Source organism: Chenopodium quinoa, unplaced genomic scaffold (assembly GCF_001683475.1).
Source record: "Chenopodium quinoa cultivar QQ74 unplaced genomic scaffold, ASM168347v1, whole genome shotgun sequence".
NCBI classification, from domain to species: Eukaryota; Viridiplantae; Streptophyta; class Magnoliopsida; order Caryophyllales; family Amaranthaceae; genus Chenopodium; species Chenopodium quinoa.
This window is the reverse complement of record NW_018744693.1, coordinates 2,959,880-2,975,621: the sequence shown is the minus strand read 5'-3', so window position 1 is coordinate 2,975,621 and position 15,742 is coordinate 2,959,880. Positions and strand designations below refer to the sequence as shown.

At 33.9% G+C, this 15,742-nt stretch overlaps 1 protein-coding gene and 1 long non-coding RNA gene across 2 annotated transcripts; one reads left to right on the top strand and one right to left on the bottom strand.

Annotated features, from left to right (window-relative positions):
• Positions 1-790: 790 nt before the first annotated feature.
• Positions 791-6,678, bottom strand: LOC110702593. The gene is made up of 7 exons (XM_021880327.1): positions 6,482-6,678; positions 2,728-3,198; positions 2,413-2,585; positions 2,214-2,294; positions 2,026-2,101; positions 1,855-1,935; positions 791-1,273 (listed from the first exon to the last, which is right to left on the bottom strand). Exons 2-7 carry the CDS (start codon positions 3,176-3,178, stop codon positions 1,098-1,100), a joined length of 1,038 nt encoding a protein of 345 aa, XP_021736019.1. The 5' UTR covers positions 3,179-3,198; positions 6,482-6,678; the 3' UTR covers positions 791-1,097.
• A 3,729-nt stretch (positions 6,679-10,407) lies between these two features.
• LOC110702390 lies at positions 10,408-11,548 on the top strand. Its single transcript, XR_002507457.1, has 2 exons — positions 10,408-10,616; positions 11,341-11,548. It is a non-coding gene; the product is annotated as an uncharacterized LOC110702390 (long non-coding RNA).
• The last annotated feature ends 4,194 nt before the right edge of the window (positions 11,549-15,742 follow it).

The window sequence follows — 15,742 nt, the reverse complement described above, 5'->3', positions numbered from 1 at the left end:
TAATCCAGAAACTAATAAGCTAATAGTTAACACTTTCATAAATAAAGAATTCAAGTGATGTCCCAATGAATCGTCTAATTTAGAGGCAACAACTAGTGGCTAACGAATTTAGTTATGGATGAGTTCGCTTGTGATATCTCTTCCTAAACTCCTAGGCTGCTTGTCTAAAACAATCAAGTTTGAGCACTAGGAAAAACGCTCATCATCCTTAAGAATGAGCCTATCCTTCAAATTTTATAAAGCTATTGTATGGATGAACAACTACAAGAGAGGCAAATCGTACTAATAGAAGAAATTGTTCACTACATTTTTGTCAAAACAAAAACACAATACGAGTATAAAGAAATTTAAGACGGATTTTTATGAGAAAATTTCTTAAACCCAATTGGAATAGAAAAACCTCAAATATGTTGTCTCGGACTCTTCTATGCCCCACTTGATTTCATCTACGTTGTAAATCTCCTCAAAATTGTTCCCTCTTATAACAATTACATTGTCACTAGTACCAACCATTAGCATTAACTATAGATCCTTTTAACACTAGGATTTCAATCAAAATCTTGTTCAAGATTACAAAGCACCCTCGATCAAATTTTGTACCAACTTCAATTATTTTAATGTGCAACTTTAGAATATCATTTGTAAGATAAATAGTTCCAAAGTTGCACATACAAAAATTCGGAGGTAGTACAAGAGCTCTGTCAACCATAAATCATCTCCCAGATAAAGACACTTAATAAGATACTAAAAATCGTTAACATGTGAATTTTGAATGCCATAGGAAATGATGTACTATGTGTGGAACTAACTCAATACATGGATCACGATTTAATACTTAAAATCCGCACAATAAAAATGTGCTTCCCAATACATTGCCCAACCAGGACGTTTCATACAACAAAAGCATCACATTAGAAAGGCAAAGTTATAGGCTATACTCAGAACTCTCAAAACAGCCAGGATAGATACGCTTGCATGCCTAATAGATAGTATAGTAAGATTGTTTAGAGACTACTAAAGTACTATGACATATATAGGTGCATTGTAGAGAAGATCCTAAGGTTTACATATGCCATCCGATGCAGCTTGCAAGTCACTTAACCCCTCATTCTCCCATTCAACCCACGATCTGTTGCCCTTCTCCCTGTCTGCTGCATATGAGCCGCTGCATTATTCCCAATGGGTACACTAGAGTGGTTTCCTTGATGCTGAGAAGAAGGAAGTGCCCAGCCTTGCCTGTATGCTTGTCCAGAGCTACCAGCTTCTGAGTTACCTATAGATCATATAAGGAAAAAAAAAAAAAACAGTTAAAGGAGTTCCCACAAAGTCAGAAGTACCTAATAAGAGGAACTGCTTATTCTAAGCATTTACAGTCAGTAATAACATAATTATTAATTTATTACAGTTCTGTGTTATGGTCATATTAGCCGAAGTGTCAAACAGAAAGCAAGAAGACTCCAAGGACAACATCAACTGGAAAAAAAAGTCTCGATATACATTTCAAAACCATGAAAAATAGCCTCACAATATCCAGAAGTGGTTCTCAGGGAGGGAACGTGAAGCACAAGCAATAAACAAGTTAAAAACCTTTAAGAGATCTGGGCACATATAGAAAATAGAAAGTAGAAAACTAGAAGTAGAACCATTTTAATTTTCATCATGTTTATTAAAAAAATTAGAGCCTCAAGTGTCTTGGCTCCACCCAACATGCACAGAGATCCTTCAACATAATACAGGCCCAAACAAGAAATTTATACCTTTTCTTTTTACAAAACAACTTGCTACCTCCACAAAGCACTAAAACACAGTAACACACACTTTATAATCACTGAGATAAACTTCCAGTGCTCTTACCTCCATCCAACCTCAGCCTACCACCAGTCAAATGCCTTCCAGAACTTCCCTCCCAGGCATTTTCAAAGCCATCGAGCTCATCTGTAACCAATATACATTTTGAAGAATTTGTTAGTGATCGTCTACTCCCACTTATGTATAAATTTACCTCATGGCATATGTAGAACAAACCTTCATTAAGGTTATGCAGTGTCTGCCTTGTGTCCACTCTACCATCAGAATTAAGCTTCCTTGCGAGAGTATGCCCCTATACAGGAAACATAAAATATACAAGGTTTAATATCCAAAAACTGACATCCAACTTGTACTCTTCCAAGGATAGTAAAATATATTTTCCAAGATAACCGGAAAAAAAAAACCTTGTTATGGAGTCCCCTTGAGATCCTGTGATTTGCTTGACCAGTTGTGCTGTCAGCTTCTTTAAATTCTTCAAACATAACCTGTAAAGCATACACCAGAATATTGACAAGAGTAAAAAAAAACAATTAATGAGTCACACACATCAATGCACAACATGTAGCATGCTTTTGGAGTCCCAATTAAAAGACAGGTACTCACCCCATCACTCCCGGCCCTTTTGGTAGAAGATTTAGTATAATATGCTCCATTTGCACCACCATATGATACAGTAGAGCTCTGGAAGGTGTAGCATTGAGACTGAGATGGAGGCTGCAAGTAGTTCATCCTGTTGTTAACCTCGTTTCTGGGCTGAATGTGCTTATTTTTTCCATCTGCAACACAAGATAAAATTAAAAGTCAAGTCATAACACACACACACACACACACACACAACAAAAAAAAAAAAAAAAAAAAAAAAAAAAAAAAAAAAAAAGAGGAGATAAATGAAAATACAAAAGCAGAAATCTACTTCACCATCTGTTTCATCATCAGAAATTTCTATATAACGCTCACTGGCCAATCTCGAATGCTTCCTGCGGTGATTGTCTTCTGTTTTCTTAGCACCATCTTCTTCACCATGCTCATCATCTGAATTCAACTCCTCAATCACAGGCCCCCTTCGTTTATTTGGCTGAGGCTCTTGCTGTTGTATAAACCCAGCTGGATGTGTACCAGTGAAAGGATTACCATTACCACCAAACAAGCCAGTCTCGAACATGCTTCCAAATGGGCTTCCAAATGGACGAGTGAAGAAAGGGTCATCAAATGGATCTCTTCCTCCAAAAACACTTGACAGCATACTCTGATGACCTCCCATACCACCAAACCCACTTGACAGCATACTCGGATGACCTCCCATACCACCAAACCCACCAAAGCCAGCAAAGGGGTCAAAGAAACTATTCCTGCCTCCCCTTCCGTCCATATTTCTTTTGCCAACAGCTCCTTAAAAGAAAAAGGTCGAAGTTTACTACCAAAATTTCATTTATAATAAGATACAAAGTACAAAATTGTCTAAGCAGCAATTTAAGATACTAGATATCACAAAATAAATATTCACAGCATTACAGCAGTATGGTGACTATGGTCCTCACCAAACTAGGAACCACAATCCCTTTGGTGGATTACGACATAAAGATCTATAGCAGCACCATTAGATCTGATTACAAGGACGGATTATCAATATTCATATAATTGATTAAAAGAGCCTCATTATTTACTAGAAATAGTGTTGCAATATGTAAACAGGCAAAATAAGGGCATGGGTTAGTTAACTATTACAAATACCAATAATCCCTTTCATTCGACGACTTCAACACAATATCCATATCAAGAGATTTTCAAGTATATGGCAATCGAAGAGGTATTTCTACAGCCTACTTTTGATTCAACTACGACAGTAGTTTGTAAGTTGTGATCACAAAGTCCACACTGTGTAATGATCATTGATCAATCTAAGATGCAAACACACAATAATGTGGAACTGCTTGCAACTGGGGTAACTTTGCTTGTAAGTATAATCATAATGTCTACCTGTGTAATGTGATCAACACCATCAATAAATCTACAAGGGTTATCTGTAAGGCAAGTAAACCAAAGATCATGACATCCTAAGTCTGAACCCATAGATACAGAGTTTAATTTTGAAACAATGACTCAGGTCTCGATATCAATTCATTAAATGATTTCATTGTCCAAAAGCAGCATCAGCACATAAAAGGACAAATGATTCTTCCAGCCACTAGATGATGCTAATAATGCTATAAATACATTGTTACTCGATGTGGCATTATTCTAATTCTAAATAATACTCCCTTCATCCCCCATTGATAGTCACTTTTGCCATTTTTGGTGACCCAAAATGTTAGTCACATTTGCTTTTTTCAAGTACCATTAATATTATTTTTTTACCAAAATTCTCTCATTTGCAAAAATATTTTGCAAATTTAACTTTCCCATGTACTTTAATTACTTTCTCTCTCTACTTTTTTTCATATCCAACGTAAATTTACTTTTTCAATGTACTTTTGCTACTTCTTACTTATGTTTATTAATTCCCGTGATTTTCTAGCAGAAGTGACTATCAATGGGGGACGGAGGGAGTACTTCATATTTGATAGAGTACAGCAGAATGATTAATGTGGCATTATCCTAACCCTAAATGCCTAGCTCTAACAATAACTTAAACATGCTCCAAAGATTAATCCACGCACCAAATAAAGGTAGCATCATGAAGTCAAGAACACGAGATATTAATCAAACACAATAATACCTCATATTCAGCACAACATTAATTCCCACTCTATTTGAGGAGCACTATATCACTCCCCTCCTTTCTCGACAGCAATTGTCATTACTTTATCACTGTTTTCTGGATAATTAATCCATAATGTTTCCAAAAGGAATAAAAATCCCAAGTCTAGAACATTTTCTAAAACTTCCATCCCTTAATCCAATGGGGAAGGTATATCTTCTGTATTGAAGCAATCCCACAAAGATAGGCAAGTAAATTTATCGTCAGTAATCAAAAAACTTGACATATCAAGCTAAAGGACAATAGAGCATAAAATCCCGCTGGAAAGGAATACACACTAGGTGTAAACATCTTTCACGTTTCACCTATTAGAAAGGCTTTAAAATATTTACAGACATGAGTACATCACGTCCACACACGCCTTCACCTTTAGTAATACAACAGTAAACACTTGAGACTAGTTAATATACCTTCAGATTTTCAATATATCTTCGGATGCCATACAGCCGGTGCTTACGAAACCTTGGTAAAATTATTACTCTCTCCATCTAGATTCAATTGTCATGTTGTCCCACCCTCTCATAGTTGAAGGGTATTCGGTTCTGAATGTAGCCTAGGCTAGACTAGGATGTTACGTAAATATTTAGTTAAATATAGTTATTAGCTTAGCTCTTATCTTCTATGAAGAACCTTACAATTATCCCTTATACTTTATTACTGAGTTATGTATCTTGTTAGTTCAAGTAACCTATATAAAAGCAATCTTGATCAATGAAATACTAAAGCTTTTCTACTCATATTCTATTCTCAACATTTAGAAGGAGATATAAGAAGTAAAAAAAAAAAGGATTTACTATCTCTAATCACCCATATCCCATGTTTGAATTGTAATGTCGGGGATAAGATGAGGAATAAAAAAACTAAAGCCCTATATCCCACCAATTATATACCTAGGGAGGAATCGGGTTAAAAATTGTACCCAAAATGATGAAGGAAATTCAATACATTTGCTGAACATCCCATTTTAATCCCATCTCATACCAAACAAAGAATATGGATTAAATGAAGTCCCCATGAAAAAATCCATATCCTTGACCAAACGTTTAACTTTATCCTTAATCCTAATCCCCAACTCATACCAAATGCCCGACAAAGAGCTTCCATGAGTTCATCATAAAAATATAGTGCCCAATACAATAGAACTCTTGATCTCCTATTCAACCTTCTATTTAAGTTGGGTAAATGAGGTGATAATTGAAAATCTAATAATAATTCACTTACATAGTAGGAAATGTGTTGCTGATTTCCTAACTTTATAAAACTATTAAGGCAACTAATCCTAAGGCAGATGGAATTATTATTTTTCTTCAAAAGGATGGATCTATCATCTATGAAAGAGCAAATCTAACATAAAAAAGATACCTCCTTTATCTAATACTTTACAAGATAACATGGCAGAGATGCATCCATCAACCCAATGCCTCCCACAGATTATGCAACTTCAACCCAAAAGTAAAACACCAATTTTCATTAACCAAAGCTTAATCACAAATTACTACATCACAACAAAATAAAAGCAAACAACAATAATATCAAACAAATAATTTGTATCACAAAATCTCCAGCAAAATCTCGAAACTTCATTTGCACCCGAAAGCGAAAAGAACATATAAAAAATTCGAATTCATTCGATAACAAGTTAAGTCGTAGGAAGACGAAAAGCATGAACAAAATCAAACAACAGATAACCCAATTACGTAAACAAAATTCAAACAATCCAAAAATTTAAACAATTAAACACTCAACAATCAAAATCCCACGAAGATAATATCATCAGAGTTGGCAACATCAAAATCAACAAAACGCTTTAACTACGAGAGATCCTATGCTAAAATCAACATCAACAATCAGAATAAATCACTTAATATGAAATAGAATCACAAAAAAAAAAAATCAAGGGAATTAATGAATTACCTCAGAATTGGATAGAAAGATAAAGATGACTTGAAAAGGGGAAAATGAAACCCTAAGCAGCGAAGCAAAAGGATGATCAGAAATGGGTTAGGGGAAAACAGAGGATTTTAGGCAAAATGAATCCTAATATATAGGTGCGAATCAGGTTTTATAATTCAAACCGCTTGTAACACCGCAACACAGAGGTATGAGGAAACTTCTATTACAACCCTTTTTTTTTTTTTTTTTTTTTTTTTTTAAGGTAATACTCTTCATTTCATCTCATTTTTGTTAAATTCAAATTATTTATACTAAATATTATTTTGTTTAAGATAAACTGAACAAGACTTAATACTATGGTACACGTTTTAAATTAGTTGACGCATTGTGATTTAAAATATCTATTTTTGACTAATTTTTTTTATTTATTATAGGAGTAGATTATAAAACAAAATTATCATGTAGGATTATGTTGTTAGGTTATTTCAATGGTGGATTTTCAAAATATTTATTTTTTATAATTTTATATATATATATATTGATAATTAAAGATATGTATCAATTAATTTGGAGCATAGGAAGAAAATTACATTTGAAGATATCAAAATAGTTTTAAACCACACTAGGTACAAATATACTTAGAGAGCGTATTGCGTGCGGATGTCCGCACACAAATTTCCGTGCGGCTGATTTGGCTGATATGTTTTACTTGTTGGCTTATATGTTTCATGTGTTAGCTGATATGTTTCATTTGTTGGCTGATATGATTTTTGTATTGGCTAATATATTCTTTTTGTTAATTGGTATATTTCATTTTTTTTAATTTTTGATAGGTTCCTTTTATTGGCTGATATCAAACATCATTTGGCTTATATGTTTTTTTACTTGGCTGATATATTTATTTTGTTGGTTGATATGTATATTTTAATTGTTGGCTTACATGTATCATTTTGTTGGCTGATATGTTCACTTTGTTGGCTTACATGTTGATTTCATCCTTTTGTTGGCTGATATGAAACTTTTGTTAGCTGATATGTTCTGTTGGCTATTAAGTATCTTTTGTTAGCTGATATACTCCTCTTATTGGTTGATAGCCTGATATGCATCTTTTGTTGGCTGGTATATTTCTTTTGTTGGCTTACATGTTGCTTTTATTTGATCCTTCTGTTGGCTAATATGCTTCATTTGTTGGCTGATATGTCCCGTCTTTTGGCTAATTTATACTTTTTGTTGGCTGACATATTCCTCTTGTTGGCTGATAGGGTCCTTTTTTTGGAAGTACATTTTTTTTATTAATATTTGATATCGAATATTTATTAGCTTATATGGTAATTCATCTCTTTCTCTCTCCTTTCCTTTTTCACGTGACCCCTTTCACTCTTTCTCTCTCCTCAATACCACACTCCTCTTCTTCTATAATCAAGATTAGATCTCTTTCCTTCAGAGCACTCACATAGTGAACAAAAAAAAATTGTTCATTCTCTCTCTAACCACTTTCTCTTTCTTCCCAACCAATTTGCTCATGAGCATTTTTGGTGAGGAAATTTTATCCCACTAGTGATAAAAAATAATTAAATTGCTCATGAGCATATTTTATTTTGCTCATTGATTTAGTAACATTTCTATCATTTTTGGTCATCAATTTTGAATAAATGTTGGGGCCCACGAGATTACTATTCATCATGAAATTTGCTCATCCTATGAGCAATTTCTGAAATGCTCATGAGCATTTTTCATTTTCCTCATTGATGTAGTACCATATCTACCAAATTTGCTTACCATTTTTGCTCATGAGCAAAAAAATGCTCACTGATACGAGTGCTCTCAATTTCATTTTCATGCCTACATACTTCATTACTCCATGCCTCCTCCTTTCTTCATCATGTTCCTTCTCTAATTAATTCTTTTACCATTTTCATCAGTCGAGTTTAACCCCCACCACCACCACACCTGCACAACGACCGCACAACTATCAAACTGTCCGTCGTTCAACACCATACCACCATACCATTCTTCACCTGCAACCAGTCTTCCATGTCACGGTTATCGTCGATTGTCTTGACCCAAAACTCACGGTGGTCGATCTTCAATGTCTAGAACTCACGGTGGTTCAACACTTCGACTTAGATCTTCCTGCTCCTCCCCAAAATCACCCAATTGCAGCACCACCTCCGACCACAAACCGTAAATTGTAACAATTGGTGGTACAAAATTGCAAATCGCCTCCAATTAAATCACAAATTGATGGAAGAAAGAAGAAAGAGGAGAGAGAAAAGTTCACAATTCTGATTTTCAAATAGAAGAAAAGTGAAACTGAGAAAAATGGAGAATAGCCGCACAAACTATTGGGTGCGGGCGGACGCAGCCAATAGTTTGTGATATACTTATTGTATCTTGAAGTGAATAAGTTACATCATGAATGAGCGAATACATGAATAATAATGATCATGACTTGCAACCCAACCAAATTGCGCGATTGATCTGCCACGATAAATCGATGTGGTGAATCTGGATATCTTAATAAGAAGATTGCGCGATAATGTATTCTAGTATTACATCTTCTTATTATATATTCTAGTATTAGAGTCAATTTGGATATCCTAAGCTAAGTTCGGTGAAAGGGGGTAGGATTGAATCAGTAAAATTAAATACTAGAATTATAAGATACTACAAAATTGATAAAAGGGGCAATAAAAATGTTGCTACATAGCTAAATACCCATCTTTCAAGAAATAAAAATGTCAAAATGTATAGTTTAAGTAGTTAGGTACTCATTTTCTAGGCTTGGAGAAAAGATTGGTTGCTTTAGGCTTATTTTAATAAGTAAAAAGTATAAGCATCCGATCCTAAATGATTCCACTCGATCTTATACGATTCTAACCAATCCTACACGATCCTGTATGCTCCAACAATAATCCAAATGAAAAAGTAGGATCGTCTGATCTTGACCCATTCGACACGCAATCCTGTAGGATTTTGAACAATCCTACCTGATCCTGTATGATTATGACCAATCCTGATAAGATCTTACTACCTTTGCGATTTTGATTTTGATCTTGATTGTTAGACTGAATCAAATTTTGTAACTACACTAGTGTCCATACTAGTCGAAATCTGAGTCGAATTTTTCCTGGATCGGTTTTGGGTTAGGTTGGTCGAGTCGGTTTTTGACATTTTTATCCAAGTGGTAGCTCCATGGTTAATGTGACATCAACCAATTACTCCATCTATAGACCAATGATAGAAGACTTGCTATATTGCAAGGATTTAACATGACCCAAGTGAATTATATATATATATATATATATATATATAATAATAATAATAATAATAATAATAATAATAATAATAATAATAATAATAATGAAGTTGCACATAACAAATGAAAACTTCCGTTAATCAAGATAGTTAATAATTTGAAATTGAAATGTGAAGAGTTGGTGTATGAGCATCTCAGTGACTGATTAACAAGTTCACTAAAATGAAATTGCAAGCTTTGTTCTTGCTGATTTCTTTTCCATGTAGTTGGAAAACATTAGTTGAAATAATTAGTAACTTTGTTTAGAATGGAGTGGTTTCTTTGGATGGGACCAAAGATAGCATGTTCAATGAAGAATTAAGAACCAATCACTAGTAGAAAATATCAAAAAGGCACCCCCTAATTGGCACCGGTTCAGTCCAAACCGGTGCCAAAAATGGCCTACAAAATTGGTGGGAAGCTGAACCAGAGTAAAAGGCACCGGTTCACTTCAAACCGGTGCCAAAATCATAAAGGCCACCGGTTTGAACCGGTGCCTTTGTGAACCGGGCCTTTAAATATTTTTTTTTAAAAAACCGGACATTACTTATAACCCTAAATCACTCTGCCTCTTCTCTCTCCTCTAACCCCACCTCTTCTTTCTCCTCTGCTCTCCCTTCTCCTCTGCTCTCCCTTCTCTCTCCTCTAGATCTCCTTCATTCCCAATCTCTTCTCTTTCTCTTCGAGCATCTCCGCAACAACAACAACAACACCACCGCAACAACAACAACAACAACAACAACAACAACAACACCGCAAAGCCGCCACCACCACATCATCACCACCGCAAAGTTTGACGGCCGCCGCAAATCCCACCGACATCAACATCAACAACAATTTCTGGGTATAATATACGAGGTTAGGATTTAATTTGATTTTAATCGATTTTGTTGGATTTAATTTAGGGTTTAAAGTAATCAATTTTGGATTTTAATCAATTTTTCTGGGTTTATTTAATCGATTTTTGGATTTTAATTCGATTTTTGTGGGTATAATTATCCAAATTAATGGGTTTTGTATTTTAATTCGATTTGTTCTCGTTTTTTCTGGGTTTAATTTTGGGTTGATTAATCAATTTTAATTACATGCATGTGTTTTTTTTGGGTTTTTTTTTTTTAATTACATGCATGTGTTTTTTTTTTGGTATAATTTATACAAGGTTATGGTTTAATTTATAAGTTTAATTCGATTTTAATCGATTATGTTGGATTGAATTTAGGGTTTAAGTAATCGTTTTGGATTTTAATCGATTTTTCTGGGTTTATTTAATCAATTTTTGGATTTTAATTCGATTTTTGTGGGTATAATTATCCGAATTTAATGGGTTTTGTATTTTAATTCGATTTGTTCTCGTTTTTCTGGGTTTAATTTTGGGTTGATTAATCAATTTTAATTACATGCATGTGTTTTTTGGGTATTTTTTTTTATTACATGTATGTGTATTTTTTTTTTTTTTTGAGTTTCTGGGTTGTTTTTTTTTCGGGGATTTTGTATTTTTTTTTCAATTTTATTTTTTATAATTTTGTGTTTTCTGGGTATAATTATCTGAATATAATCGTTTTTGTTTTTTTTCAATTTTCAGTTCGTGAGTTATCTTCGTCGAAAATTGGTGGCCGATACTTTGCTTCTGCAATTCAGCTACTGAGCTCGTTCGTCGAATCCATTTGGTTTTTTTTTGGGCAAGTGTAAAACTACTGATTATAAATTTCAATTATATTATGTATTAATGTATTATGTAACATTTTGGTGATTATGAATTTCAATTATATTTGGTGTGTTATTACTGATTATGAATTAATGTTATAAATTGGTGCTGTATTAGTTTTCTGCCAATTTTCAAGTGAACAAAGAACAAGAACAAAAACAAAACAAAACAAAACAAAAAAAAAAAAAAAAAAAAAAAATTGGGCAGTTTTGGCACCGGTTAACCGGTGCCAAAACCAATGAAATAAATATTTTGGCACCGGTTAACCGGTGCCTAATTGGATTTATGGCACCGGTTTTGAACCGGTGCTAAAAAGGGGGTATTTGGCACCCCCCACATAGGCAGCGGTTCAAACCGGTGCCTTAGACCGGGTTTGAACCGCTGCCAAAGCACTTTTTTCACCTAGTGAATAAGGTGGAGTTGACAATTCACAAGGAGGAATAAAAATCTATGGGGGCCAAGAAACGATAAAGTTAACCCAATAAAAAAAAATAAAAAAAAAACCAAAAATAAATAAACGCCCAAAGTGGGGAAATCGAACTTGAGACCTCCTCTAACCAAGCAAAGCTCCAACAAACCAACTGGGTCATCACTAACAACATGAAATATATGGTAAATATTAGCTATTTATTAGTTATTCTGGGGGGAGACTATACATTACATATATCACCAGTTGGGTCACGGGGGTGTCGGGCCTCCACCAGCACCCTTGGCTCCGCCCCTGTTCACAAGCTCTTAATATCGAGAATAAAGGAAAAAGTAAGAGTAGGGTTGTAGGGAAAGTAAGAGTAGGGTTGTAGGGGTCTCAAAGGGTGTGGACTTGTGGTAACTCAAGGGGGGGTCTAAAGAAAGGTTTTAGACATATTTTTGCATGCATTATGCCAAGCCACATAAAAAAAAATTCACTATCGTTGGATAAAATTATAAAACAAGGTAAGAATACTAATAGAAAAAGGGAAATGACAAAATACTAATTTGAATATAAAGGTTTTTTTTTCTTTGACAAGAGAACAATAAAGTAAAAAACAAGAAAAACACAGACATTAAAAACTAAACCAAGCACGTTGCCTAGCTGCCGTAGCCAAGACATGAACCTGAGCCACCTTCTCCCAGGAACCTTCTGAATGTGACAAACCACCAAAGAGGCAATAAGCTCCATATTCTCCTAATAAGTCTAAAGAATAGCAATATCAACCAAAGTAAGAGGAAGGAGAGGATCCAACAAAGGACTGCAGTTAGTGAACAACCTAATTCAAGCATAACCTCGTTGCTTTCGATGACGTAAAGCGAACAAACAAGCCAACAACTCTGAATGAAAAACAAAAGTAGACACACACACACACTTGAGCTCCCCCTCTTACCGGAAGACCAGAATCAGCCTCCAAGAAGACCCAACCCCTACCAGCCGAATGGTCCTTAGAATCCCAAGCATCATCAAATCACATCCCAACCATCAGTAGCCATACCTCAAAGAACAATTGGAAGCAAAGAGCATGAGAACCCAGGAGGAGTAGTAGGAAGATCAACCTAAATGAAGTCTCGGGCTACAGAACACCGGGCCATCCAACTAGAAGCCAAATCCCAAGCAGTCTGCAGGGAATAAACCGTTGATTAAAGTCGTAGATTGTTCCGAGTAAGCCAAATAGCCCACATCAAACTAAAAAGACAATCCAACTTCAACTAGGCCTTTAGCCTAATAAACCGGGAAATTATCTCAGGGAACCAATCCTCAAAAGATTGAGACCAAGAGATGTCAATCAACAGACCAATCTAAAGGCAGTTTCTCCCATAAACCCCGAGAAAAGGCACAATCCCGAGTGTGAAGAAGTCTCCAAATCCAAATGACAAAAAGCACAACGAAGATCCATAGGATTACCTCGCAAGCGTAACAATAAAGCTGTAGGTAATGCTTATGAAGTATTTTCCATGTAAGGGCCTGTTCTCTTCCGTTGAAATTCAGTTCAGTTCCGTTCAGCTCTTAATTTACGTCTAATGATATTGCTAATGATATAAAGCCAAATTTCATTCTTTTAAGCTCTTATTACAACGACGACGACAACAACAACAACCACGACGACGACGACGACAACAACAGCAGCAGCAACAGCATCAACAACAACAACAACAACAATCATAATAATAATAACAATAATAATAATAATAATAATAATAATAATAAGTAATAAATAATAATAATCAATAAATAATAATAATAATAATAATAATAATAATAATTGAAATAATAATACTAATAATAATCAATAAATAATAATAATAATAATCAATAAATAATAATAATAATAATCATCAATAATTAATAATAATAATTATTATCAATAATTAATAATAATAATAATAATAATAATAATAATAATAATAATATGTACATTTGTATGTACACATATGTATATTAATAAATAATCAATAAATAATCAAAGATCACTAATCCGTAGTTAAAAATCACTAATTAATAAGTTCAGTTCAGTTCAATTCTGTTGAGTTCAGTCAATCGAAACAGGCCCTAAACATCTTCTATTTCGGCAGTAATTGTGAACCCCAAAGATGCTTCCACCAACTCGGAGGGAGATCCATATATAGATTGTGAAACCTCATTCAACGTCTAACGAATTAACCAAGCATACACCGTCTTATTTGAATATGAAGTTAGTTTATATTATTGTACACTTCTTGTAGTTAACTAAAAGTTAACATGTTATTAGGATTATTCTAATTCACTAATGACACCGCATTTTACCTATTTTCCCAAATGATCTTTTTTTTTTTTTTTTTAAAACAATGGTTCAAAAGGAGACTAGCTCCCAACGACTCTCGACACTACAATGAGACAACTTGACTCTCTTAACCATACTAATTATACAAGAACTAAAACGGGAATTGGGAGTACAAATATAGTTATTTATTATTGTTTGCATATACTGGTAAATTGATTTTGTTGGAGAGAGTGTTGAAGGGATGCGTGAGTAAGGAAAAAAATTGGGTAAAGTAAGAGGAACGATTTCTTACAATATTGTAGGAACAAAAATATATCCCTCTTGTGCATCAATTTTAAAAATGATTCCCAAAATACCGATTGATGCACAAGAGAGATATATTTTTATTATTGCACCATACGAGTTAGGTACAAATATTTTGGTAGTGAAAAAAGTAAGAGAGATAAAGGTAAAAATACAAAATTGTCCATGTGACATATTGATAAATTAAAAAGTAAGTGTGTAAAAGCAAGGGTATGTTGGGTATTTGTAGTGTAAACATAAATAATTTTTTCCTAAAGAGGAAATGGTGCAATATTTGTGAAACTTCCTAAAAAGGCAAGTGGTGCAATAATAAAATAACGGAGGAAGTATATATTTCGGTCCGACTGTCCAAATTTTTATTACAAACAATTCGTGTTATCGTCCATGCCCAAAACTATCATGAAGTTTGTGAATTATAATTGAGTAATTGAATAAGGAAAAATTGTCAAAAATAATACAAACTTTGAGCGGTCCGCTAAAAACAAGTCAAACTTTTAATTATTTCTAAATAATACAAACTTTCAAGAATATCTGCTTTAAACAAGTTATTTTACCTACAAGTTATTTAACCGTTTTTTATTATTATTATTTATCTTATAAAGTTGTTTAATAGTTTTAAGAAAATAATACAATATCACGTGTTCTATATAATCTATTCATGAGGTAATTAATCGGTTTTAACTTGTTTAAAACGGATAACCCTCAAAATTTGTATTATTAAAAAATAATTAAAAAAATTGACTTATTTTTAGCGGATTGTTCAAAATTTGTATTATTTTTGATAATTTTTCCATTGAATAATTATTGTGTAGTTTGGTACTTGCTCACTCGGTGGATCTACTCGTTTATCCTTGAAACGAGGCAAATTTTGGTGTGGAAATGACGCTTGTCCAGCATTACACAATTGCATTACCGTCCACACCCCAATTTGTAGCCCACGTTATAAGACTTCAATGTTTAAAAGCCTTATTTTTTGGTTTGGGCCACTTTTCTAATGTCTTGGTCTTCTCATGAAACTCACGACTTTGTTGTTGTTGATGACGAATTGACGATTTTATTTTCCCTTATATTGGCCTTTTTTTTTTTTTTTTTTTTTGTTTGTAACTCAAAGGTGAATGATACAGTATTACCGTTTATTAAATAGGGATATCAAACAGCCAAATCGAGTTGAGTATTAACATGTCTTAGCAATTGATTTAACTGAAAGGTGAATGATATAGTATTACCGTTCTATAATTAGGATT